The sequence below is a fragment of the Rhipicephalus microplus genome, chromosome 3 (genome assembly GCF_043290135.1).
Source record: "Rhipicephalus microplus isolate Deutch F79 chromosome 3, USDA_Rmic, whole genome shotgun sequence".
In the NCBI taxonomy this organism is placed as follows: domain Eukaryota; kingdom Metazoa; phylum Arthropoda; class Arachnida; order Ixodida; family Ixodidae; genus Rhipicephalus; species Rhipicephalus microplus.
The window spans coordinates 1,867,964-1,895,295 of NC_134702.1; the positions used below are offsets into that span (position 1 = coordinate 1,867,964).

The following is a 27,332-nucleotide window of genomic DNA, read 5'->3' on the forward strand; positions in this document are numbered from 1 at the left end:
ATTAAACAAATTCAGTGCTGTAGCCCACTCGCCTCTATCCCATCCTTGTCCTACGGAGATTATTTCGAAGCGGTGCAAATATGCATCTTGATCATCGCTTTTGTTATTAAAGGAAGCCATAAGTTTGCGAGGACAAATACTCTTTGCTCTCGGGACCTCCCTCTCCACGGAAATAGATGACCCACTCTCATAATCTCTCGCATTACATGTATCGGCTAACCGTGACTTTAGGAGGAGGATCTCTTTCTCCGCTTCACATGCTTTCCCAGCCTCTTTTTCCACACGCTAGAACAAAGTAAGCGCCCCCTCGCAGCTGAGGCCTAGTGCTGTGGCTACACCCAACAATTTCTCGCAATCCATGTTCATGTGACGTACAAGACCGATAAGATAAGATAATGAATCCTGGCAGGCTCGCCACTATTTTGCCATGGTCTCCATAGATGGTCAGCGAGGCAGAAACAGCAAGAAACTCGAAAAAGTGTTTATGACAAGGAGACTCAACAAAAAACTAATATATATATATATATATATATATATATATATATATATATATATATATATATATATATATATATATATATATATAAAAATATACACACACACAAGACTAGAATGTCATTTTTGGAGACAAGGTGCGTTGCCTCGACTTAGCTCTGGCGTCGAGTTGTAGGGCTCGTCCAGTCTTCGAAGCTCGTCGCGTCGATGATGCCGGCCATAAGCTGCATCATCGGGTCCCTACGATGTCCGGTCATCACAGCATCGGGTCCCCACGATGGCTGTACCGCTTGTCGTTCTTAGTGCACTGCCTATGGAGCGTCGCTGCAGGCCATCTGGCGCGTGACAACAGGGTTGGCTGAGCTGGTCGAGCTCCTGGCTGTGCCCGGCAGCTCACAGGGCGTTGCTGCGAAGGCTGGGGCACGTCCTTCCTAGGAGCTGTGCTCGCGAGGTTCTAGCAAACGCCGTCCTGCTTCGACCACTCGTTCGCACACGTCTGCATTCCAATAGCCCGCGCCTCCGTCTGTTGTGGCCACATTGTAGCTCGTACCCTCTCTCCCTCGTCTTCCTCTTTTCTAATTTCTCTTTAAATTAGGCGGGCATTATGCAAATCACCCAGGCGTCCCTTCGTCGTCCTCTTCTTCATATCTTGTCCTATACACATGACACTGTTTTAGTACGCAGACGCCTCGTTGCTCAAGAATCCATTATTTGCAGACAACGAGCTGTAACTTTGGTCGATGGTAGTACCCATGTTCTACCGAAAGCCTCAGTTGCACTATCATCACTAGAGGCCGGATTTTTAGGCACTAATAAAATGTGCTTTAGGTGCCAAAAACAGGCAGGTAAAATACCGCTTTAGCCCTCAATATCATGATTATAGGCACAATAAATTTCTACAAAATTTTTATATCCCAATACGACGACATCGGTGACTTGTATCTTCGACAAGAAGCAAAGAAATGATACTGTTTAAGATAGCAGAAAGGTGCTAACGATTGAACATTGGCATGCATTTCCCACGCAATTCACAGTATGTGGTCTTTCATTTTATTGTCTAGCATTGTGCGTAAAGTGCCCACCATTCAATTAACACTCTAGTGGGTCTCTCTTGTTTCGTTCTGGCTGGGAAGAGTAGCTCAGGAGCAAATAACTAGACCACTGATACCCCAGAAGTGAGGGATGCTAAGTCTGATCGCGTAGGACCAATAACCAGACCACTGATACCCCTGAAGTGAGGGATGCTAAGTCTAATCAAGTGGGACCAATTTCTCTCCTATCGGTGAACACCTTAAAAAGCCCCTCAGTAGTTTTGGTATTTCGAGCTGGCAAGTGTAATGGTGCACTGGGCACTCCAGTGCACCATTACACTTGGCACCATACCACGTGGCATCGACCACCCCTGGCCCTTCAAAAAGACAGCTGCAACGCCTCCCTCGATCACTTGGCAGCAGGGACAGCCTAGACAGGGACGCTTATTGCTGTTGTTTTCCCAGGTGTTCGAGGCGTACAGTGGCTAACTATCGGCGTTGATAGCGGAGCGTGCTGCATCCAGCGCCTTGCGGGAGTGCCGCGCCGACCGACCGGCTACTTTTTTGCGCCCGGCACCATACCACGTGGCATCGACCACCCCTGGCCCTTCAAAAAGACAGCTGCAACGCCTCCCTCGATCACTTGGCAGCAGGGACAGCCTAGACAGGGACGCTTATTGCTGTTGTTTTCCCAGGTTAGGCATTTGCCCTCCTGTTTTGTATAGTTCATTCGCTATCCTAGCGCTGTCTCTGTTGCCTATTTTTCAAAGTTCGTACTTGTTTTGCCCACTGTTGAATCTGTAACTTGCCCTTTAATCATGGGTACTGAGTTCGCGGACTTCAAACGCGACATTCGGAAAGAAATCCGAGAGTTAAACAAAAGCCTTGAATACATGAACAAAGACTACGAAAACATAAAACAAGAGTGCGCTGAAATTAGAAAGGAAAACGCTGCTCTCAGGGCGTCCCAAGAGGCAATGCAATGTGAGATAGACCGTTTGAGAAAGTTGGTGCACGAAAATTCCACGCGCCTAACTACTCAGGATCAATACTCTCGAAACAAAAATATAGAAATTAAAGGGATCCCACGTACCCCTAATGAAAACCTTGTGCAATTGCTTGCCAAAGTTGGTGACGCCTTGGGGGAGCCAATAAGTGAACAAGACATAGAAATATGCCACCGTTTGCCAGCGAGGAGTGCCACTTCGCAAAGTAACACGGCACCAGACCCAGGTGTTGCAAAGAACAACGAGGTACGCCCTCATGCAAGCGCTGTTCCCGATCGGGGTAGCAAAGCAGGCAGTGACGCCCCCCTGAACGAAAACATCGTGGTTGTTTTCAATCGCCGAGCTAAGAGGGATGCCATCGTTAAGAAAGCAAGGAGAACTCGATTCACAGCTGAGGAACTGGGTTTCACAACTAAACAGTCTGTTTTCGTAAATGAGCACCTTTGTCCCCAACTGAAAAAATTGCTGGGTATGACGATTGCTCGGAAACGGGAAATGAACTGGCGCTTCGCGTGGGCAAGTGGTGGCAAAATATTTGCGCGTGAAACGGAAACATCTCGTGCAGTTCAAATCGCATGTGAAGCTGACTTGCACAAAATGCACGCGGCCACTTCAAGCAGCCGCGGGGCATCTAGCATGCCGTAGGCTTATCTGATTAGCACTTTTCGTTTTTTCGGCGCGACCTTTTTTTTTCTTTTTCTTTTTTTCCTTTTGTTAAAATGGCGATATTACCACGTGATGTCAATATACCTTACACTAGTGGATATTGCAGTATCATGCACTTAAATGCTCGCTCAGCTCGCAACAAGCACGATGATATAACTACGTTTCTCGACGAATTCTCGTTTAAATTCGACATCATCATGATTTCTGAAACTTGGTACACGTGCAATGATGAGGTACTATGCTTGCCAACGTATAAATCGTTCTTTTTAAACAGGCCCTCTCGTCGAGGGGGAGGTGTTTTGCAACTAATTGCTGACCACTTAGTTTGCAGCCTTCTCTCAGAATTTTCAGCGATTACACCAGACTATGAGGCATTATCACTAGCATGTCACAAGTATGTATATGTGGTAGTTTATCGTCCACCTGACGGGAAAACAGAAGCGTTTTTTCAATTTCTTGAAAATCTGCTTACGTATGCGTGCACTAACAAGTTGCACATTATCATAGGGGGCGACTGCAATATAAACCTTTTACAGCAAACTGAAACCACTCGTAACTTCCAACTACTACTTGATTCCTTTGCGTGTGCTAATATTATTACTGAACCTACACGTGTCACTTTAGATACTGAAAGCCTTATCGACTTACTTATTACAAATGACATAAGTGATTCAACCGTATCTGGAACTGTTATTGCCGATATTAGTGATCACTACCCTATATACATGTTTCAAAATCGCAACGAGTATCTTAATCGTGCAAAAGTATCAACTCCAGAATCATACAAAATACAGGAAATTAGTGACAAAACATTAGACACTTTTAGGCGTGAAATTGCGCAGATTTGTTGGGATCCTGTCTATAAATCAGTTAACGCTAACGAGGCGTATGAAATATTCATGTGCCTGTTAAGAAAAACTTACCATAAGTGTTTTAAATATAAAACTGTCGAAACCCTGAAGAAAGGTCGGAAACAATGGATGACGCGAGAATGTCTGGAAATGATTAAGAAGAAAAATCTTCTGTACGCGAAATTCGTGAAAACAAGACACCACAACGATCTTTCGGAATTCAAGCGGTATAGAAATTTTGTAACGAAGCAACTGAGAAAAACTAAGGATGCGTACTATGAAGCTCTCTTCAAGAGGGTTAGCACTCGTGGCGACGTGCTTTGGCGAGAAATAAATAAGCTTCTAAATAGAAGTTGCTCTCGAGACAACGCACTTGAGTTAAACATAGATAACAAGATAGTAAAGGGTCAAGAACTTGCTAATAAATTTAACGTGTACTTCACAACGCTGGTGTCCTCTGATTTATCAAACCCTTCTCGTGCCTGTAATAGTGATTACAGGGACTTTCTAGGTGTGCCAAACATGAGCACTGCATATTTTTTAAACACAACTCCTGAAGAAGTACTGTCTGTATTTATGTCACTAAAGAACACTACTGCTCGGGACATAGATGACCTACAAATTAGACCTATTAAAGCAGCACTTGATCTTTTGTTACCTGTTCTTACCCATCTGTTTAATATCTGCTTATCCACGGGAGTTTTCCCAGAAAAAATGAAGCATGCGAGAGTTAGTGTCTTATACAAATCTGGTGACCGAAATATTTTTTCTAATTATCGTCCGATCTCGATACTTCCTGTTATATCTAAAGGGCTAGAGAAAATAATATATCAATGTGTCATGTCTTTTTGTGAAAAGTACTCTATATTATCACCGCATCAATTTGGCTTCCGACGGGGCATGTCCACGGAACTGGCTCTCCTCACACAAAAAGAACTCATACTTAACTCATTTGAAAAGAAACTGTTAACATTGGGTGTTTTTATTGACTATTCCAAAGCGTTCGATAGAATCAACCACGAAGTACTCTATGCAAAATTGCGTCATTATGGTTTTCGGGGAACCCCACTTGACTTTCTGAAATCTTATTTATCACAAAGAAAGCAATCTGTAGTTATAAATGACAGCCAATCCTCCCTACTAACCATAACGTCAGGTGTACCTCAGGGCAGCATATTAGGGCCCCTACTGTTTAATATTTATATAAATGACATAACAAGTGTCAGCAAATATGTGGACTTTATAATTTATGCAGATGACACTAGTATATTTTTTCATGGTAATGATTTAGGTAAGCTTGCAGACTCAGCCAACAACATTCTTAACGACATCTTCATTTGGAGTACTGCAAATTATTTAACGATCAACACAAAAAAATCCAAAGCTGTGGTATTCGCACCGGTTCAGAAGGCTGTCTGTCGTGGTTTGGATATATATCTCGGGACCGAAAAAATTGAGGTTGTCAAAGAAGTTTCATCCTTAGGAGTAATTTTTAATGAAAATCTTAATTGGGATGAACACGTTAATAAAGTAACTAGAAATATAGCTAGGACGTGTGGTGCTCTCTCTAAACTTCGACAGATACTTCCAGCAAACATTAAACTTTTACTCTATAATACGTTGTTTTCATTTCACATAAACTATTGTAGTCTAGTGTGGGCAGATACATCTAAAGCAAATCGGAACAAAATATTTTTACTGCAGAAAAAAGCGATTCGTCATATTGCAAACGTACCATACGACGCACATACAAGTCATTTATTCAGAGAATATAAGATTTTACCGATCGATCACATACACAGTTTCAACCTTATTATGAAATACAAACAAAGCTTGCTATCAAACAATGCTTGTTTTCTTAGACTGTGTAACCTCAGGAAAAATACACAATCCTATTATGACATTCGGAAAAGGCCTTCCTGGTTTGTTCCTTATTCGCGAACTAATCACGGTTTGAGAAGACTTGAACACTGTATTCCAGCTTGTTTTAACTTGTTTGAAAATAAAAACATCGACATCTTTAATATACATAAAAAACAACTTAAGAACCTTCTCATCCAAAATGGCGCCGTGTAGTTTAGCATCTTCTAGTTGTCCGGCTGCAGTACTATATGTAAAAGAAACACCCTATAATAGTGCTTGTGTAACATGGCATCGTATAATGTTTGCTTTCTTTGACATTTTTTTCGTTGCTTTTTTTTTTTTACGAGTAAAACATACAACATTTCACTCGTCAGTGTTTCCCTTGTGCATTAAAACTCGTGCTTTTCGCATACCCAGTGTTGTAAATGTTGTATAATCATTTTGTAATACTTTGGTAGCCGTTTAGCAACGTGTGCATTGTTTCATGATTGGCCGCACGCTGTTTTCTTTTGTTTTTTGTTGTTTTTCTCTCTATGTGGTTTGCTTATTTTATGTAAACCTGAAACTGATGTAATTTTGATGCATTTTCTTTTTATTTCCTAATTTATTGAAGTTTTGAAAATCGACGTCAAATTGTTTTTTCATGTTTTGTGCTCTGCTGATTTTGTAATGCCAAGTGAAAAGGGGTAGGAGCCTCGTCAAGCTGCTAATATAGCAGCTTTTTGCTCCTATCCTTGCGTTTTCTTTTTCGCAACTCTGTGAAGAAAATGCTCAATAAAACTGAAACTGCAAACTGAAACTGAAACTGAAACAGATCATTCCTGTTAAGATTCGCAAAATTACATGTCGTGGAAAAACACTCAATTTCTAATGAATGCTACTTTCCCTTCTAGCGGGCGTGCACCTCAAGATCTAGGGAGTGACATACAGCAAGGAATGGTTCTGTTTTTACGTCGCTACTTTACATTGATATTGGTGGGCTGACGTCGCATACCATATGCTATCCATCAGAACTTCGTTAAATGCTAGCTATATCTAGAAAAACATGTAAATTAGCCCACCTCCTGATTATATCCTGCATTTTAAACGGTACCTCATTAACAGCATTGCATGTGAACTTACTTGGCATGTGCAATTTGTGTGTTCTGTTGTGTAGCATGAACGAGGAGTACTTTGGTTTGGGCTAGCTACTTCATATCATTTTGAAAGGGAAGCGCAAAGACAAAAAAGAAAGAGAGCACTTTTTGTCTCTATGTTTTAGGAGCGAAGCTCCTTAGGGCATGGGCTGTGCGTCCCCTGTATGTAGCCACCTCTAGTTTAGTTCTTGCAGTGTTCACTAGATGGTGGTACCGTCCCCTGTATGTAGCCACCTCTAGTTTAGTTCTTGCAGTGTTCACTAGACGGCGGTACCGTCTCCTGTATGTAGCCACCTCTCGTTTAGTTCTTGTAGTGTTTACTAGATGGTGGTACTTGTAGCTGATGATGAAAAGATGCAAGATGTTATAAACTAGAAAGCGGTACTTGTAGTTGATGAAAGACGCGAGATCTTATAAAATAGGAATGATGTCACATATGGCGCGTGTCATTGGTTGAAGGCAATCGTTCGATTTAGTGCGGCGACGTACGCTAGGGGGAGCGATGTAATAAAATCGAGTGGGCAAAATGTACAGAGGATTCATGGTTTACCAGGTTTACCTCCGGAGCTTCGCCCACTCATCATAATTCACTTCGTGGATATGGCGGCACTTTTTTTCTTTTCCCTCTGTCTTAGCACTGCCGTTTCAAAATCAGTACAATAAATGAAAGCTGAGAAAAATAATAAAACATGCAAACATAATCACAGCTTGTCATTATTTTTATTTTGAATAGCCTCGAGATGCTATTCACTAATCCTTTCTTGTTTCCCGTACGCTTCAATGGACCAGTCGCTATAGGGTGCTCCGCTGCTAACCCAAATGCTGCAGGTTCGATTGTGGCCACGGCAGTCACATCTAGATGGAGGCGAGAAAGTAGATGCCCGTGTACTGCGCGATGTCAGTGCACGTTAAAGAACACCAGATGGTCAAAATTTGCAGATACCTCTACTACGGCATCCCTCATTTTCATATTGTGTGTTTTTTTTTTTTTTACGTAAGGCCACACATACTACCACTGCTCCAACTACTATATTATACTACTACTGCTACTACTACTACTACTATCCCATTTCACTTGCGTTCATCTTCTCGTCATTCCTGCATCGTGCCTTCGGCAAACCAGACAACGCTTAGCTCGTGTTTGGTGCGCCGTCTCTGAACGCAATTTCAATGGAGTGACGTGGTGTATCGCGGTCACAATACATGATCTTTGCCAGCCTCTCCTAAAGTACACACATTGACTGATTCATCCCACAGAAACTGGTAATACACAACAGAGAACGCCGAGATGACACAACATCGATGGCGTACGTGCACAAGTAGGCTGGGGCACATCATGCGCGCGTGACCTTGCTTACGCATGTTATTCTTGGTGCGTATGCGTCATGTGATTCTCCAGCCCCGATACCAAAAACAACAAGGAAGAAATGATGGCTGAGAGATGGCTGAGAGACAAGGGATTCAAGTTTGCTTTTTTGCATCATGCTTTGGTGGCTCGTAGCAAACCAATTCGAAAAATCACCGTGGTAGGAAGCTTTTCATTGGGCACGCAAAAACTTCTAGAGTCTAACTACAACTGATTATGTCACCTAGAGAGGGACACTAAAAAGTAAATTATAAACAAAACAAAAGCCGCATGCACATTACATTTTTTACCCGAATGCGCTGAGCAGATGGGTTACAATGTCAAAGAAAACACGCCTTCATCGACAAAACTCACTTTGTTCTCTTTATAAGCCATTTATTTCATTCTGTCATGAAACTAACAAAAAATGAATATAAAAATTATATCTGATACGACATTCTAAAATCTTAGTTACCATTGTGCGAAGAGGACTGTTTAGGTACATTCATTTTGGAATGCAAGTTTTACAATGAAATGCTTGACATAGAAGCTTTAGCCACAGTTTAATTCGACGTGATGATAGTAATTCATATCCTAGTTCATTTTTTATATTGTTACAGCTGTAATTTTTGAGTAATGGCTTAGCACAAACATTGAAGCCCTGTTCCGTACTTTTTCACGTTTCATGTTTCAAGACATTTGACAAAGGATCCCGTACAGAACAAGCGTATTCAAGCAGATGGTGAATGTATGCTAACTACACCGTTGATTGCAAACATGCCAGCAACTGTCTCAGGTTTTGCTGTATAAAGTACAACGATTTGGCGATCTTCGCCCCCACTGAATCAACAAGAGCATTCCATGAGTTGGCCTCCATCGTTTTTCATTCCTCAAGCTACCGGCAGCTACCCAGAAAAACCTGCTTTTCCTTTCCCACTGCAACACCCAGATTTTCAGGGCGGTTCTTCAGTTCCTTCAGGGCGCTGGATAGCTGACTGTAGAAGGCGGTCACCACATCCTCGGCCATAAACATCCCTTTTATTTTCTGATCCCATCTTTGATTCTCTCTCCTCCTTCCCCTGCAGACGCTGAGACGTGCTTCCCCTTAGGGCTGCCGAAATAGCATCTTTTGCACTCCTCATGCTTTTCCTTCAATCACTCGCAGCATGTCAGCTTTGTCTTCGTTGAACCTTACAGTGTTTCAAAATATCAATGTTGCCTTTTTTACCTGAATAACAGTTTCACGCCTCGCTCGAAAACAAAATTTGGCCTTGAATAGTGATCATATAGGCGCTAATTTGGAAAATAGGCATTTATACGCACTTATAGGCATTTAGGCACAAACACACAAAATAAGCATTTATAGGCACTATAAAAACACCACAAAAGCCCAAGCTCATATTGCCACTTGGCCACTAGTTACGGCGAGCGCAAGCCATGGCTGCTCGCGAGAATGGAAGACGATGTTCTGGGGCAGCGCGCGCTCTGGCTAGTTGATTATTATTGAAGCAGCCATCTTGCCAGTTTTCGGTGCGTCTCCCCGCCGGCTCAGTTCTTCCTAGTTGAAGACCTTTTGTAGCACGTGACAACTGGTGGAGCTGCTGGATAACCCCCAGCTGATGTTCCAAACGCCTCCAGGTAGCCCTGTACCGGCAGTGACAACACCTGTCCACCGCTCAAGCCGAAGACTCCGAGGACAACCTCCTGAGCGTGGACCTCTTCCCGAGATGACGTCTGTCACACCTCCGAACGCTACGGAAGGCGCTGCAGCCTCCAACGCACAGGAAAGCGCTGCAGCCACGCATCATACGCTGTGGAAGCCACGTGTGCCGAAGGTGTTCCACAGTTCCATCTTGGAGGATGTCGAAGACTAGCTGGCCCAGTTCGAACGGGTTTCGGATTACAATGGTTGGACCGACTTCGACAAAATGAGGAACGTCTATTTCAGCTTGGAGGACGGCGCTCGACTTGGTACGAAAACCGTGAGCCTTTTCGCTCGTGGAGCGTTTTTCGTCGATACCTGCTGGCAAGTTGGGCCAATCCCGATCGCAGCGAACGAGCCGAGTGAGCGATTCAGTCGCGCCTCCAAATGGCGAATGAAAGCGTCATGATGTACGTCGAGAACATGACGAGCCTTTTTCGTCGAGCTGACCCCGACATGGCAGAAGAAAAGAAGGTCCGTCATTTAATGTGAGGAGTGAAGGAGCAGCTTTTCGCTGGCCTCATTCGCTGTCCCCCAAAGACCGTGGCGGAATTTTCGACCGAAGCCACAACCATGGAGCAAGTGCTGCAGCAGCGCTCTACTGTGTACGACCGGCAAGTGAGTGCCGCTTCGTCAATAGGTCAGATCGGAGGTGCGGCAGGCAACATCAACATAGAGTCTCTTTACGATCTCATTCGATTGGTGGTGCGCGACGAACTACATAAGATTCAGTGCCAGTCCCAACCTACTGTAGGGTCTATTTGCAGCCTTGTCAGAAACGAAGTATGACAGGCTCTCCAAGTTCCCCCTTCCAGCTATGTCCCGCCTGTCCCGACGGAGCCACATCGTGCATCATACGCAGAAGCTGTAAGCCGATATATTCCTGCTTCACCGTGCTTCGTTAATCCTATGCATCAGGATGCACTTCCTTCGTTGCAGCCAATTCAGCACTGAGAAAATCGACAGCCGCTTCCCAGAAAATCCGACGTATGGCGCACACCGGACAGACGGCCACTGTGTTACCACTGTGGTGAAGCTGGACATGTGTACCGGGAATGTCCCTATCGTCGCCTCGGACTACAGGGTTTTGCCGTCAACGCACCACGGCCGAGATTTGGCGAAAGACCGAGAGCTATTGAAGATTACCTCTCACAGCAGCGCATGCCACTGCGGCGGCAGTCGGGGTCTCCATCCCCAAGGCGATCTTCTCCAAATTTTCGGAGCCTCTCAGGAGCGGCGCCTGCGCACACGCCAAGCGCTAGGCGGGAAAACTAATGACAGCGACCTTCAGGAGCGAGGCCGCTGACACTCGACGCAAGCAAGGCCTCCCACCGACGCAAGCACGGACATGGAGCAATTCTCCGACAACAGCGACGAAAACCAGAAGCAGATTTTCTCTAGATATACATGTGGTAGTCGACCGTCACCGCGACGTTAGTGCATTATTGGACACAGGTGCGGACTACTCGATCATAAGCAGGAAACTAACAGCGCACATAAAGAAAGTTGTAACGCCTTGGTACGAAGCACAAATTCATACTGCCGGTAGGCACGTAGTCACCCCAATCGGCATGTGCACTATCAGAGTGAGCATTCGGGGACGTACGTTTCTCGCCAGCTGCCTCGTACTTCATGACTGTTCCCGAGACCTAATCCTCGGAGTCGACTTTTTGCGGGAGCACGGCGCTATTATCGATCTTCGAGAGCATACCGTGACGTTTTCAACAGCTGGATCCTCCGACAAACCTGACGACATCCGTGACAGCACGCTTCGCGTTTCTGCCGACAGCATCACGTTGCCTCCGCTTTTAAGCGTCCTAGTTGATGTGGTGTCTGACAAGTTACGAGATGGTGAGATTGTCGCCGAAGGCAACTTGACGCTTTTGTTCGCGCTAGATATCTGCGCTGCACGCAGCCTCGTCACGCTTTATGACGGACACTCTGCCCTACTCGTGACTAATTTCAGTAACGAGTACCGGCACTTGTTTCGTGACACTGCCATCGCTTTCACCTACCCTATCGCAGACGTTTCTGAATGCTTCGCATCTACATCAGCCAACGATGGGCTTCGACCGACACCAAGCGACATGACTTCACTACTTGGAAACGTCGATGTCAACTCGACCCTCTCAAAACAACAACAGACCGAGCTACGTCAACTGCTATATCAATTTAAACAGTGCTTCGCGTCCACCACGAAGGTTCGTCAGACACCGATCGCCAAACATCGAATAATTACGTATACCAACGCCTCGTCCATAAAACAACACCCTTACCGCGTTTCGGCAAAGGAACGTGACATTATAAATGCTCAAGTCAAAGAGATGTTGCAAGATGACGTTATCCAACTTTCGAAAAGTGCCTGGTCATCTCCGGTCAAGCTCGTGAAAAAAAAAGATGGATCACTGCGCTTCTGCGTGGACTACAGGAAACCTAACAAGCTTGACTAAAAGGACGTCTATCCGCTGTCTCGCATCGACGATTCCCTCGACAGACTGCGGCGGGCCAAGTATTTTTCATCGATAGACTTGAAAAGTGGCTACTGGCAGATCGAAGTTGATGAACGAGATCGTGAAAAAACCGCCTTCGTTACACCGGATCGCCTATATGAATTCAAAGTGCTTCCCTTCGGCCTCTGTTCTGCACCTGCGACATTCCAGAGAATGATGGACACTGTTCTTACCGGTCTAAAGTGGCACACGTGTTTAGTTTACGTCGATGATGTTGTCGTGTTTTCTGCCACCTTCGAGGAGCACCTGAAGCGTCTGCAGAATGTGCTGGAAGCGCTCCGCTCTGCTAACCTGACACTGAAGCCAGAAAAATGCCATTTCGGTTACAAGGAACTTGAGTTTCTCGGCCATGTTGTCAGTGCGGATGGTACTCGACCAGACCCTGATAAAAGTACCGCCGTGGCCTCGTTTCCTGTTCCACTTGATATGAAGGCAGTGCGTCGCTTTCTAGGGCTCTGCGGGTACTACCGCCGCTTTATAGCCAATTTTTATAGCATTGCTGAACCGCTCACTCGACTCACTCGTGAAGATGTTCCATTCGTCTGGGAGGAAGAACAGGACACAGCTTTCTCTGAATTACGGGAGCGTTTGCAGCCACCACTAGTCCTCGCTCACTTTGACCAAGACACTGATACTGAAATTCATACTGATGCCAGTAACGTGGGTCTTGGTGCTGTCCTCGTACAACAAGAGGGCACAAAGCGAGTGATAGCGTACGCTAGCCACACTCTTTCCCGCGCTGAGGTCAACTACTCCACGTCATAAAAAGAGTGCCTCGCTATTGTATGGGCCACTATGAAATTTAGGCCTTACTTTTACGGACGCCACTTCAAGGTAGTGACCGACCATCATTCGTTGTGCTGGTTAGTCAACCTACGGGACCCGTGTGGGCGACTGGCACGATGGAGTCTTCGTCTGCAGGAATACGATTTCACGATCGCTTACAAACCGTGCCGCAAGCACGAAGATGCCGATTCATTATCCCGTGCACCTGTCGAAGTTTGTGGCCACGACACCGAGGATGACGATGGTTTCCTTGGGGCCCTTACTACAACATATCTGATTACGCAACAGCGTGCGGAAGATGAAATTCGCGCAGCTATCGAAAACCTTGAAGGACGCAACTCGTCCATACCTCTATGTATTTCTCAAAGTCTGTTGTCGTTCTGTCTGCGAGATGGGGTCCTGTATAAGAAAAACTCCAACGGCAATGAGAGAACCTATCTTCTAGTCATGCCAACTGACATGCGTAACGTCATTCTTCTTGCCTGCCGCGATGAGCCCACATCTGGTCACTTAGGTTCCTCTCGAACTCTCGCTCGAGTTCGACAAGCATACTACTGGCCTAAGCTTTCTGCATCATTTAAGCGATACGTGAAAAGCTGCCGGGATTGTCAACGTCGCAAATCCCCGCCACTAAAGCCCGCGGGGCTTCTTCAACCAATAGAACCACCCAGAGCGCCATTTGATCAAATAGGAATGGATTAACTGGGGCCCTTTCCACTATCATCTGCCGGCAACAAGTGGATCGTAGTAGCCACCGATTATTTGACGAAGTACGCCGAAACAAAGGCACTACAACGCGCTACTGCTTCCGACGTTGCCCAATTCTTTATGGACCAGATCGTTCTTCGACATGGCGCCCCCTCATGCGTAATCACAGACAGAGGAACAGCATTCACAGCCCAGCTCATTGATGACGTATTCAAGCTCAGCTACACGAGCCATCGCAAGACCACGGCATATCTTCCGCAGAGCGACGGCTTGACAGAGCGACTCAACAAGACCACCGCTGACATGTTATCTATGTACGTAGATGTCCAGCATAAGACCTGGGACCAGGTGCTACCATACGTCACATTCGCCTACAATACTGCCGTACAGGAAACTACTCGATTCATGCCTTTCCATCTTGTCTATGGACGTGAGGTCCAGACCATGCTGGATGCGATGCTTCCACACAATTGCGATGCTTTGATCACTCCTGATGCTGTGCAGCTTACCCAGTACGCCGAAGAAGCACGCCTACACATTACGCACCAGCAGAGTACAGACGCATGCCGCTACAACGCTTGCCATCGACAAGTTGAATACCATCCAGGCGATCAAGTTTGGGTGTGAACTCCAGTCCGATGCCAGGGATTGTCAGAAAAACTGCTATGTCGCTACTTCGGACCATACAAAGTCTTGCGACGCGTGAGCCATGTGAACTACGAGGTAGTTAGTACCTGACGGCGCCTTCTCGCCACGACGGTGAAGGCACTCCTCAGAGATTGTCCCCGTGGTGCGCCTGATGCCGTACTTCACGCGGTAGTGCGACTGCGCATGAACCATATCGCTGTCTTTGTGTATGCGCATATTTTCTGTTGGTTCGCCCCGACTTTGCCTTTGTACTTTCCGAGCATCAGAGTCATGCCTTTTTTTTTCTTAAAGGGGGAATAATGCCACTTGTCCACTAGTTACGGCGAGCACAAGCCATGGCTGCTCGCGAGAATAGAAGACGATGTTCTGGGGCAGCGCGTGCTCTGGCTAGTTGATTATTATTGAAGCAGCCATCTTGCCAGTTTTCGGTGCGTTTCACCGCTGGCTCAGTTCTTCCTAGTTGAAGACCTTTTGTAGCACGTGACAATATATCAAAATGGGGGGTAGGAACGCAAGAAACAAAATAGGCATTTGCCTATAATCCGGTCTCCAGTCATCACGGTATTTTATTAGACAAGCTATAGCCGCTTGTATGAACTCCCCACTCTACGACGTAATCATAGGCAACGATCGTGGAGCTCGAGAACCGGGTGACCCAAACACTGACTGGGCACCTCCTACATACGCAGGGAATTCCAAACAGCTTAATCTTTCTAAAGAACCCGGAGTAAACAAACATGACCACACTCCTGCAAAAATACCGAATACAAAAGAGAGCACTGAAGTAAATATTGTTGCAAGTGTGATCGCCAAGAAGTGCGTCACTAAGGCTTGGATACCGCAAATTCGATACAAAACAAGAATTTTCGTAAACAGCAAATGCAGAAATGCAGGTTGGTGAAGCTCCCTTAGTTTGCATACTGTCTTCCTGTTTGCGATGGTGTCTTTGCACTTGAGCTGTCCGTCTACTGAACAATACTGACCACATTTCAGTTATTTCAGTCAAGAAGTATTTGTAATTTTGATAGTACGAATGGAGCAGTACGAGAGTCAATCTCGTTTGAATAAGGTCCATAGCAACACTCCTGCTACCAGAAAATTGTATCGCATTTTACTGCTCGAATAGCATAATCACTGATACATTGTGAAATTCTGTAGCTTCAGGTGGGTGGCCCCCATATGTTCACAACTGTGTGTGTTTAGTCAGTCGACATCATGCTGTTGCTGTGCGCATTCTTACCTCTCACTTTTTGTGTGCATTGAGGTTGTTGTTTTTTTTTTTCTGGAAAAAACCTTGAAGTGTGGGGTAGCGTCATGTACTGCTTGTAAGAACGCTTGTGAAATAAAGATCACAAAAGCATTGAGCGAGTGCAACGCTGACAACAAAAATGAAAGAAAAGAGAGACAAGCGTAGAACCCTCATGGCGTGAGAATCTTGGAAAAAAAAAATAGAAGCGGAGAAGCAGCACGTGGAGGTAAAGCGGAGATCGGCGGAAGAAGCAGCCATGCGAAGGAGAAAACCCTGGCTCTTGCCGTTGCCTGGTGCCACTGAGCCTGTGACTCTGAAGGCTCGACGGAAGTTCTCGGGCAGTGTACCTAGACATCACTCGTCATACCGTACACCAACGACAACCGTTCATGACACACCACCTGGCTGCCAGAAGAATATCGAGCGCCGACTCCGAAGCATCGCGTCTGGGACGCTCCTGGTTTCTCTGGTTGGCACCAACGGTGATGTGTGCGCCTTGACTACGTCTTCCTTATACAAACTGGTAACTGAATATATGCTTATGGATATCTACTTAATGTTTATACCGCGAGAATTTGGTTAAACATTTTGTATAGCGCGAGTTGGTTGAGCCTTTATTAAAGGTCTATGTGTGTGTGTATGACCGAGAACGTGTGCTCCGTGCGTCTGATTTGTGTAGAACCTGCTGCGGTGGATTCACTACACCGTGGCACTCTGCTTCGCAATGCTTCAATGAGCGCCAGCAGCAACGCCTCTGCCAGTGTAAGCGTTAGCGCCCGCTGCTCCCATCTACACATGGTTCCCTGTAGCGGGAGATGGTGCAAGCTTTCTTTAACATTTACAACAAACGTGCGCTTTGAGTTCATATTGCCATCACTACTGCCGAATGCAGCAACCGTACAAGCCAGGGACATGCCACTACTTCCACGAAACGATCCCTTCTTTCTGGGCTTTCCCGTAAGCCCCATTACTGGCCGTGACATCAACATTTGCATCTGGTCATGTCGTCCCCAAAAAGAACCTTTTTCCCTGCTCACAGGTACGCATGCTTGCCATACTTCTTCCTATACACGGCGAGGAGGAGCACTCGGCTCGAAGGAGGGACAGGCCAATGAGCAAAATTTAGCGATGGAAGGGCGAAGAAGTGAAGGCTGCTTTTGGATCATCAGACGCTTCTAGCTCAGCTAGTACAGCACGATTTCAAAATATTCTAAGAGCTGCACATCTGTTTCACCCCTGCACAACTGCAACACCAAAACTAACTTTTAACTTCTGAGGGGCTCAGGGGCTCTTTGAGAGGCCAGTAAACAGGCTCTGACTTTTTTTTTTTTACGTCTTACAAACAAGTTTCCCAATCGGTGCAGAAAACTACACCGGTCACATTTTGTGAATTGTGCATTCCAGACAAACCTCAAAGCAACCCCATGAGATGCACACTGAATGAAGGAGGCCAGAATAATTTCTCTATTAATTTAAAAATTGAGGGACCCTTATCATTTGCCTTTAAGAATAGAACACGAAAGACACCGCTGGAGGAAAGACACTGTCGTCGGGTAGCATGCTGGCTGAAAAACTGTCGCAACACCAGAGTTTGCATAGAAGCACTCAAGATACCCGAGATCAGCGGAGACCTACTGGCACCACCGAACGACCGTGTTGCGCGCCTTGCACAGGAACAGGGCCTCAAACTTGTTGACGCAGTACCTGACAGCTACCAGCCTAGAGTCGGAATTGAGCTGCTTGTTGGAGCTGATTACTACTTGGACATGACATCAGAAAGTGTCAAGCGCTTCAACGAGAGGCTCGTAGCCGCCGAGACTGTGTTTGGATGGGTGCTGCAGAGCACAGACACATCGTCTCCCTCATTTGCACCTGACGAGCGTTGACGTGATGCGCGTCAGTACGAACCAGAAACCAGATGACATTTATCATTAACTTAGATCATTCTGGGAGCTGGGACAACTTGGCATTGTCGATGACACGCTGCTCACCACTGGAAACGACGACATTCTTAGGGCATTTGAGGACACCATCGTCCACAAGAATGGTCGATACGATGTCAGGCTCCCATGGAAAAAGAACCCATCTCAGCTGACAGACAAGGGGGGACGGCATCGCACAGACTTCACTCGCTTTCTGCGAAACTACTGCAAAATGAGGAAATGATCTACAACTATAACCAGACAATCAAGAAGTACCTTCAAGCCAGACATGCTGAGAAAGTCAAGGAAGTGGGTGAGTCCCTGCAGGGGCCAACGTATTACATGTCACACCGCCGCGTTGTCCAGCCAGGCAGCAAAAAAAAAAAAAAAAAAAAAAAAAAACAAGTTAAGGGAAACAAGTTAAGGGTTGTATTCAATGCGTCCTCCAAAGCAGCAGGAAAGCTATCATTGAACGACGTTCTCTATGCAGGGCCCAACCAAAATACAAGTTTATCAGACAATCTAATTCGATTTCGAATGCACACTGTGGTCATAATGAGTAACATAGAAAAAGTTTTTCTCCAAATTGAGCTGCCTGTGAAGGATTGCAGTGCCCTTCGCTTTCTATGGTATCAAAGTACATCAAAGCAAGGTGAAATTCCATCCCCAATCACAGAATATCGAATGACAAGGGTACGATTCGGAATAGAAAGTTGGGCGAGTTGATGTCTATTCATATTAAAAGAAAAGCGGCGCACAAAAAGACGGAGACAAAGAAGAGAACCACGCACAGCGCTGTGGTACCATTCGGCGCTACGTGCAGCCCCTGCCTCCTCACAGCCACCTTACATCATTATTTGAAAAGTGGCGAATAGAAATTTCCCCGCATTACTAAGATCCTGAGTGATGACCTATATGAGTTGGCTACGGGTGCTGACGGTGTGGAGAAGAGGCGGAGCAGATATGCTTCACTAGAGATGGGAGCCATGAACCTGAGGAACTGGTGATTGAACAATCCAGTTTTAATGGCATTGTTTGCTGAGACTGAGACAGCCCTGAATGCTCTACCAGAGTTGGGCCCCACAAAGATTGTCAGTGTAAAATGAAGGCCCGACAACAGATGAGTTCGTCTTTAAGATGTCCGCCCTGATTGGATTCCAAGTCGCCAGTACACAAAGCTATTTCTACTGCAGTCCTCAGCATGCATTTTCCCCCCACTTGGTTTCCTCGTGCCCACTACTATTACCACAAACATAATGTTTCAGAGCTTCTGTGTACACAATAGAACATGGGACGAAAAGATCCCTCCAGATGTGCAAGAGAGATAAAACAAATAGTGCTGGCAGCTTCCTGAACTCCAGAAAATAGCAATTCCAAAAACATTAAGATCCCTTCAGATGTGTTAGAGAGATGGGACGAATAGTGCTGGCAGCTTTCTAAACTCCAGAAAATAGCGATTTCGAGAACAGTGGCTCACAATCGGACGAGGGGGAGCTTATACGATTGACACCTGCACATTTCTCGGTCGATCACAAACATTTCTTCCAAATGAACGGGAAGTTTGACGACCAGTACAAGCCTTGTACCCGCTTAGGCTCAACAACTAACCATTCACCATGGTACAAAAGCGACCAAGAACGAGCGTATGCTCATTGTAGGGCAGGATGTTAAAAATTCTGAAGGCCTCAGCATTCCTTCCCGCCATACACACGCCATTGAAGAAGTCACTGCCCGATTTCACGGTTTGTGAAGAGGGCCACCAACACAAAACCGAAGGGAGCGAAGGGGGTTTCGCCCGCATCTTTCTCATAGCATCTTTCGTAGGACCAACTCTGATGTTTCCTTCTTCCTATTCTACATATCTCTGCTTTCTAACCTTCTAATCACCTTCAATGAGCCAGTCTTGAAACTGTCACCAACAAGTCAAGTCGCTCCTTTTCTAGGCTCCTGTACGTGCGGCCCAAGCCACCCCAGTAGTTACCGTGCAGTGAAGAATTTGCTTTCCAATTAGAGTCAGCCCACGAAGATTAGAGCACAAGTAATCATGTACAGACCTTGCGAGCTTCGATCAGCTTAGTGCCCTGGATGACCCTCTTTCTCACGGGTTTATTCTCTATTAACTTCTTCCTGTCTTGCTCAATGTTGACATTGTTGGCTTCAAAGTGTCCGCAATGTTGAAGTTTTGCTGATTTCGAGTGATCGCACTCTGACTTCGGCGTTTCTTGTCAATTGACGAGTTGTGTGCTCCTGTTTTGCGAACTATTCGGCTACTTTTATGTGATTGTTATGTTGAGCATATAGACACTTCCCGACAGCGGTGTACGGGTGCTGCCACGCTTGAACACGTGATCTAATGGCCTTCCCCTTTCCACATCTTCACCGTCGCCGACAGGTGGCCGAATCGACGCCGCAGCTCTCGCGTTGAAGGCCACCAAAACGGGTGCAGCACATGGCACAGCTTGATGCACAATGCGGTAATCACAAGAAACGTTGCAGTGCCAGGGACTACAAATTATTTTCGACCAACTAGAGTTGCTCAAGATGCCCCTAAATCTAGGCACATTTCGGTGCCAACAAACAAAATGGTAACGCGAAAGTGCGCGAACGGGTTCGACTAGGAAGTGCACAACACGATGAAGCTTCTCCAGCCAAAATTTCTACGTAGTCGACAGAACAAAGGCTTGGGAACAGCCCATCTAAAAATCAAAATACCAAGCCTTCGTTGAAATCGTCACAATCCGGGTAGCAGCTGATTGCATATCAACATTACTGAATGGTACCACAATTATGCGAGATTGATTGCACTCATCCCGTACCGCCTCTTCGATTATTTATGATTAAGTAGCGCACTGGTTCTGCCCAACAGCTGCTCTAAATGTGTTAGTATACATACATACACACGTAGCGATATAATGAGCGTGCAGAAAATGTTCTGTGCACAACGGTCAACAACCAGTTCGATGGAAGTTTCAGCACAACTGTGGAAAAGGCCGTCACAGTTGGGTTTGCGGAGGGATGAATGAGAGTTACTCACCGCCGGCCAGGCGTTGTTGATCGTTACAGCTGTGGTTATCGAAGCGCGTAGTACCAGAGAACACCGTAAGTAGTACGGAATGATACGGACAACAAATCGACGTTTGTGGGTGCGTCGCTCGCCGACGAACGCATAAACCCAACGAATCCAACGGAACCACAGGTATGGTGGCTCCTTCTAGCCACCATACCACAGGACTTTCTCCGCCGTTCCACTCACGCATTTGGCGTAACATAGGAGAGGTGGCGCCACTGGCAGATTCACTATAAAGTGAGTGAACAACTTCTAGAGTGCCTAGAATATTTCTAGGCACTCTACAACTTCATTCACTTCCTGCAGGTTACCGGGCTGGGTTCCCACCTATATATAAGTGGTTATATCAGAAGAAAAGAAAAGAAAGGTGCCGACCCGTAACTGTCTCTCCTTACGAGGACACCTCAACAGGTCAGCAGAGGAATGGGATATGGGGAATAAAAGATATAGGGAGAAGGAAGGAGGGATAAAAAGAATAGAAGGAAAATAGACGGATAAGAAGCCGCCAGCCAACGAGAGGAACAAAGAAGGAGATAGGAAAGTGGGGATCCGGTCGAAGCAGTCCAAGGGCGGGGTGCCACAATGCGAGAGCTGCACGGCATCAGGAGACCGCGGAGGGCGAACCAATCGGCGGGAGCTACGCTGAAGTCGGAGATCGCGAGGGCACAACCGTCCAGCTTGAAATCCTCCGAGCGAATGTCCCACCTAGAAGCTGGTTGAGAGACCATGTCTCTCAGCAGCTTCTTTGGAATGCTGAATCGCCCAGAGTTGACTATCTAGTCCTGAGCTGAGCAGCGCGGTCCGCCAACGCTCCCGTAGGTTCTCATTGGAGGCCGCGTCTCTCGTTTTGCCAATTAGTGCTGGACACTCCCAGAGAATATGCGCTAAAGTGGCCCTATTACTACAATACTTGCACGAATTGGTCATATACAAGTCGGGGTAAATGTTTTTCGTAATTACGGCATTAGTGTAGGTGCCTGTTTGTAATTACTGCCATTGAACGGACTGGGCCCGGTTGAGCTCGGGGTGAGGCGGGGAGTATGCCCGTCGTTGAAGTCTTATTGTTGGATAATGTCGTTGAATTTGGTAAGTTTATCCACCCACTCCTCCACGAGAGAGTCCGTACGGGTGGTGTCAACCACTGACGTTGCCCGGAACGTGAGGCCTCGAGCCACGTCGTGCGCCACCTCGTTAAGATTGACCTCCGTGTGGTCGACGGGTGTGTGGGTGGGAAACCAGAGAATGCATGCAATTTGGTCGTCAGAGCGGGTTTTGCCTTTTGTAAGGACTTTCAGCGCCACTGAAGAAATCCTACCATTTGCAAAATTTCGGACTGCTGTTTGTGAATTCCTGATAATATACTGGGCATCGGTGTGAGCTAAGGCGAGTGACCTCCTCTGCTGTATCCACGTGATTTGTATTGATTGAAGCGCTGGTTATGCATTTGTGCGTATGGTCTACAACCGCAGAAACAAAACGGCGATTGTTTCGATAGCACGCTGCATCGACGAAGACCGCCTCCTTATTTCTTCCATAAGTTCGGAGCATAATTTTGGCTCTACTGATTCTTCTACCTTTGTTGTGATCAGGGTGCATGTCCTTTGGCAATGGTGGTATCATGAGTTTAGTGCGGATTTCGCGTGGTATGTCGCATTTCATACCATGCTGTGCGTGGTAAGAAATGCCGAGACTGTCGAAAATTTGGCGACCTGCTTTCGTATTGCTCAAACGCTCGTACTGCGAGGTCTGTTGCGCTTCAATCATTTTTTCAACAGTGTTATGAAGGCCTAGTTTAAGAATGAGTTCCGTGCTGGTACTGTGCCGAAGCCCTAGCGCCTGTTCGTAAACTCGTCTGATGAGTGCGTTGAGTTTAGCTCTTTCCGTCGCGAACCATCGATGGTAGTCAGCGACATAATTAATGTGGCTGAGCACGAAGGAGTGGATAAGCCGGATAATACTGCATTCCTTCATGCCCTGATATTTATTACTTATTCTTTAATGAGTCGCATTGTTTGCGCAACTTTGGCTTCTAATTTGCGGAGTGTCTCACCATTTGTTCCTTTGCTTCCAACCAAAAGTCATAAAACCCGTATTTTATCGACTGTCGGTATGACGCGTCCATCAGCTCTCTTCAGGGTAATGTCTGTGTATGAGTTTGTTGGACTATACTGTTTGGGTGGTCTGCCTCTGAGTTTGGGGTGGTATAAGAGGAGTTCGGACTTCTCCGCCGAACACGAAAGCCCTGTTCCGCGTAGGTATTGTTCCACTACGTTTACCGCTTCTTGTAGCCGTTCTTCTATAGAGCCATCGCTGCCATCACATATCCAGAGGGTAATGTTGTCAGCATATATGCTGTGATGAAGCCCAGGAATCATGGACAGTTTTGGGGGCAAACCGAGGAGAGCTATGTTGAATAACATAGGTGATATCACGGAGTTCCTGCACTTCCTATGTGTATCTCAGATGATGTGAGTGCGCCCACTTTGACTACAGCTTGTCGGTTAGTAAGAAAGTCGCGAATATATTTATACGTTCGAGTTCCGAGATTTAAGGCGTTAACCTGTTGGAGTATTGTACTGTGTGTAACGTTATCGAATGCTTTCTTAGGATCTAAACCTATAGTATAGCTTTGGTTGAGCGGTTCATGGTGTATATGATTTGGTGCTTCAATTGAAGCATAGTGTCCTGGCGTGAAAGGTGCCTTTAGAAACTTGACATAGTGCACGGGAGAACGTCATTGTCTCTAAGGTAATCTGTTAGTCGAGCTAAGAAGGCGTGCTCCATAAGTTTCCTTAGGCAGGAAGTTAGAGAGATGGGTCTAAGGTTGTGAATGTTCAGTGGTTTCCCCGGTTTGGGGATAAGAATAATCTTGGCAACCTTTCATTGGGGGGGGGGGGGGTAAACGTCCTGTGGCCCAGCATGCGTTAATGTAGTCCACAAGGTGACTAATAGATTCATCGTCTAGGTTACGTAGTGTCTTGTTCGTAATGGAGTCAAAACAGGAGCGGATTTGGTATTACTACTAAGTGGTTCTTAAGAGAGAAAAAGAATAGAAAAGTGAGCCCCGTAACTGTCTGCTTCAGTGAGCGACACTTCAACAGTAGTTCACAAGGGATGGGGGTGAGGAGGGATTAAAAGGGTAGGAATAAAGGTGTAGAAAAGAGAAAGAGGCGTGAGGTGGTAAGCCAGAGAGAGCGACGGCAAATCGAGGGGATAGGAAAGATAGGAAAGATGGAAACACGGTCACAGGAGTCCGAGGACGGGGCACCACTCGCGAAAGCTCTTGTCGGCGTCAGTAGATGACGTAGAGCAAGTCCAGTCAGTCAGAGCTACACTGTCGTCGAAGGTCGTCGGCGTCGGGAGATGACGTAGGGCGAGCCCAGTCGGTCAGAGCTACGCTGATGTCGGAGATCGTGAAGGCACAACCGGTCGGCACGGAATCCAGCAAGCGAGAGATGGATTTGGTATTAAGGCGGGGTAGTACAGCGTGAATCTCTGCTTCCGAAAATTCCTCGTCAAGAGTTGCGTTTGTCTGACTGGTATAATCTGGGTGTAGTTGAGGAGGTGCTTGGGAGATATATGTGTTTGATATGTCTCGCAAGAGTTCCTCCACTGTACCTGTGTAATCATTGATTAGCTTATTGATATGTTGACGGTGGACTGCTTTGTTGTTCTCAGGGTCTAATAGATGGCGGAGAAGGTGCCATGTTTTTCCGGAACCTATTTGCTTGTCCATGGAGTTGCAAATGTCATGCCACTGTTGCTGGCTTAATTCTTTAGCATATGTTTCGATCTCTCTGTTGAGGAGCGCTATACGTTTCCGAAAGTTCCTGTTAATTTCTGGGTTTTCCACCTCTTTTGGAGTGATTGTCTCGCTTCCCACGTATATAGGCTATCAATCTCCTCAAAGTGCGCCTCTGGGGGCACTGTTTTTGTAGCGTGATCAATGTCCTGTCTTAAAGTTTTGGTCCAATGTTCAATACCATCGATGGGTGACACATTATTTTCTCGTAACTTGCGGAACTTGGCCCAGTCGACTAGCTTGTGTTGTTTTCCTGATGGTTTGGGAGGGCCCCCTTTGATGTAGATATCGATGATGACTTGGTCGCTACCTAAAGCCTCTAGCATGTTACGCCATGTTGTTGTGTGTGCATGTTTGACGATTGTGAGATCTGGTGTAGTGTCCTTGCTAGAACTGGTGCCGGCACGGGTAGGTGCGCTTGGATCCGTGATGAGAGTTAATCCTTCGTTTTGGGTGTCGAGTCAGACATCGTGACCTTTTGGGTGAGCATAAGAATATCCCCAAGACGTATATGGAGCATTAAAATCGCTTCCTATTATAATGGAATTGGAACCAGCTCGAGAGCACTCTTCGAGAACGCTCTTAAAGAAGCGCCAAACCTAGTCGAGCGCTTGAAGAAGGTGCCAAACCTGTGTTTTTTGTGTTTAGGGTTACTGTATATGTTAAGTACGAAGAGGCTAGCGTGTGTTTTGTGGTGTGGTATGAGTTCAATTAGAATGTTATCTATGTGCCTAATTTTAGTATCGTGTTGTGTAACAGTATGGCCTTTGCGGACTTGGGTTGTAAGGGTGGTAGTATCTCCAGTGGCACAGCCAATTGTGCGGTACCGTGCTAATTTGGCGAAACCATGCGTCTCCTGTAGAATAATAATATGTGGTTTGTTCTTATCACGGATTTATTGGGTTAAAACAGCTTTCTTATTCGCGTAGCTTTGACAATTCCACTGCCAAACGTTGTACGTAGGTTGATTAGCCATGGTGAGTAGTGGGGGTATAAATGTTGCCGGCTGATCTAATCAAACCGATGGGTGGCGAAATGGGTTGTCATGGTTGAGTTCCGGGAGCCATTCCGTTCGATGGCTGCGAGGAGGTCCACGACTCCACTGCTATCGTTCTTTAGTTAAAGTGCTCATTTTGCTGTTGTATTAATTGAGTAAGCGTATGTACACAGTCGGTGAGTGAAGGTATGCGGCCAGACGTTGTGGTCATCAACGCACTGAATTCGTTAACTGATTTCATCAGGTCAATAGGAGTGGCATTACTGGAAGTAGTGCGTGTAGGTCTGTCCTCACTATCTGAAGTTTCCGCTCTACGGTTAGGGGGTGGGGGTTTGCCCCCTCCTCCATTTGTTCCAGAGGTGTTTCAGGCATGGTTTGTCGGGGGGTATTTGCTGGGTGTTGTTCTGAGTCCTTAAATTTACTGAGCTCCTCTTTGAACATGCGGTTTTCCTCGCTTAAAGCATTTATTTTCTGATTGCATTGACTAAGCATTTGTTTGAGTTGAACTTTATCTGACTCAAACTTTTTCAATGAGTTTTGAGATGCGGCCTCCTCAGACCTCTGCTGCGTTCCCGCGACCATGTCTGCCCACCTCAATTCGTATGATCCTGGTGTTCGGCTCCGTGACCTGGATCCGGACCTTAAACGGGTGCGGTATTTGGGCCGGCCTCGGCCTCCTTGTGGTCGAGGAGGAAGAGTGTCCTGCTTATTTGCATCGTTGCTGCTGGCTGTAGGCTTGGGCGAAACTTGTTGGCGCTGCCAGCGGTGACGTGTCACGATGTAAGTGGTCTTGTAGCGTGCCCTACAGGTCCTGTCAGCCGTCTGGTGGTTGCTTCCTCAGAGTTGGCATGTGGGTGTACACTGGTGGTCATCCGGGGGGCTCGGCGCCCCGCATCCTCGACATATATGATCTTGGGGATTCGGACACACATCTGCACGGTGTCCTAGTCAGCCGCAGTGATAACATGTATCGACTTGTTTCCAGTATAGGGTGCATCGCAGTAGAGCTCCACCGTAGCGAACATACATCGGTACCCTGAATCCCTCGAACAGCACGATCACTGCCATTGTGTTACTCAGTCGTTTAGCAGCCAATGCCGTGGGATTTCTACGTGTGACAGCGCTGGCGGCGATGTCGCGGGCGCTATCTTCCAGGAGGATGCCGCGTATCACGCCTTTGGAAGTATAGTCTGGCGCCGCCTCGTAGGCACCTGTTTCATACGTGTTCTTGCCGACCGTGATGCGGGTTATACGTTGATATTTATCAGCATGTGCCTCGATGGGTGTACTCACGACGATGATATTCTGTTGTAGTTTAGGACGGACCATGTCCTCATCTTGAGCTTCATTGGGGATTGCTGCTGCTTGGTAGACGCTGGTCGCTATGTGGACAGCTCCGTGATTAGCGATGCGGAGGCCCCCTCTTGGACTTATAATTATCTTGTAGTCGCCTCGAGGTAACTGTGGCATGTGACTTGCTTTGATGAGTTGTCGTTGACGCTGCTCGCCTTGTTTCTTGTTGTAGTTGCCGTCTGCAGTCTCCACGC

At 46.5% G+C, this 27,332-nt stretch overlaps 1 protein-coding gene across 13 annotated transcripts in view; it reads right to left on the reverse strand.

Annotated features, from left to right (window-relative positions):
* The window catches only part of Srrm234 (Serine-arginine repetitive matrix 2/3/4), a 357,763-nt gene extending 336,572 nt beyond the window's left edge, over positions 1-21,191 (reverse strand). For all 13 annotated transcript variants that reach the window (XM_075888712.1, XM_075888714.1, XM_075888713.1 and 10 more), the window contains exon 1: positions 20,954-21,191. In XM_075888712.1, coding sequence (XP_075744827.1) covers positions 20,954-21,188 — 235 coding nt within the window. In that variant the 5' untranslated portion in view covers positions 21,189-21,191. The remainder of the gene's footprint in view (positions 1-20,953) is intronic.
* Between the last annotated feature and the right edge of the window lie 6,141 nt (positions 21,192-27,332).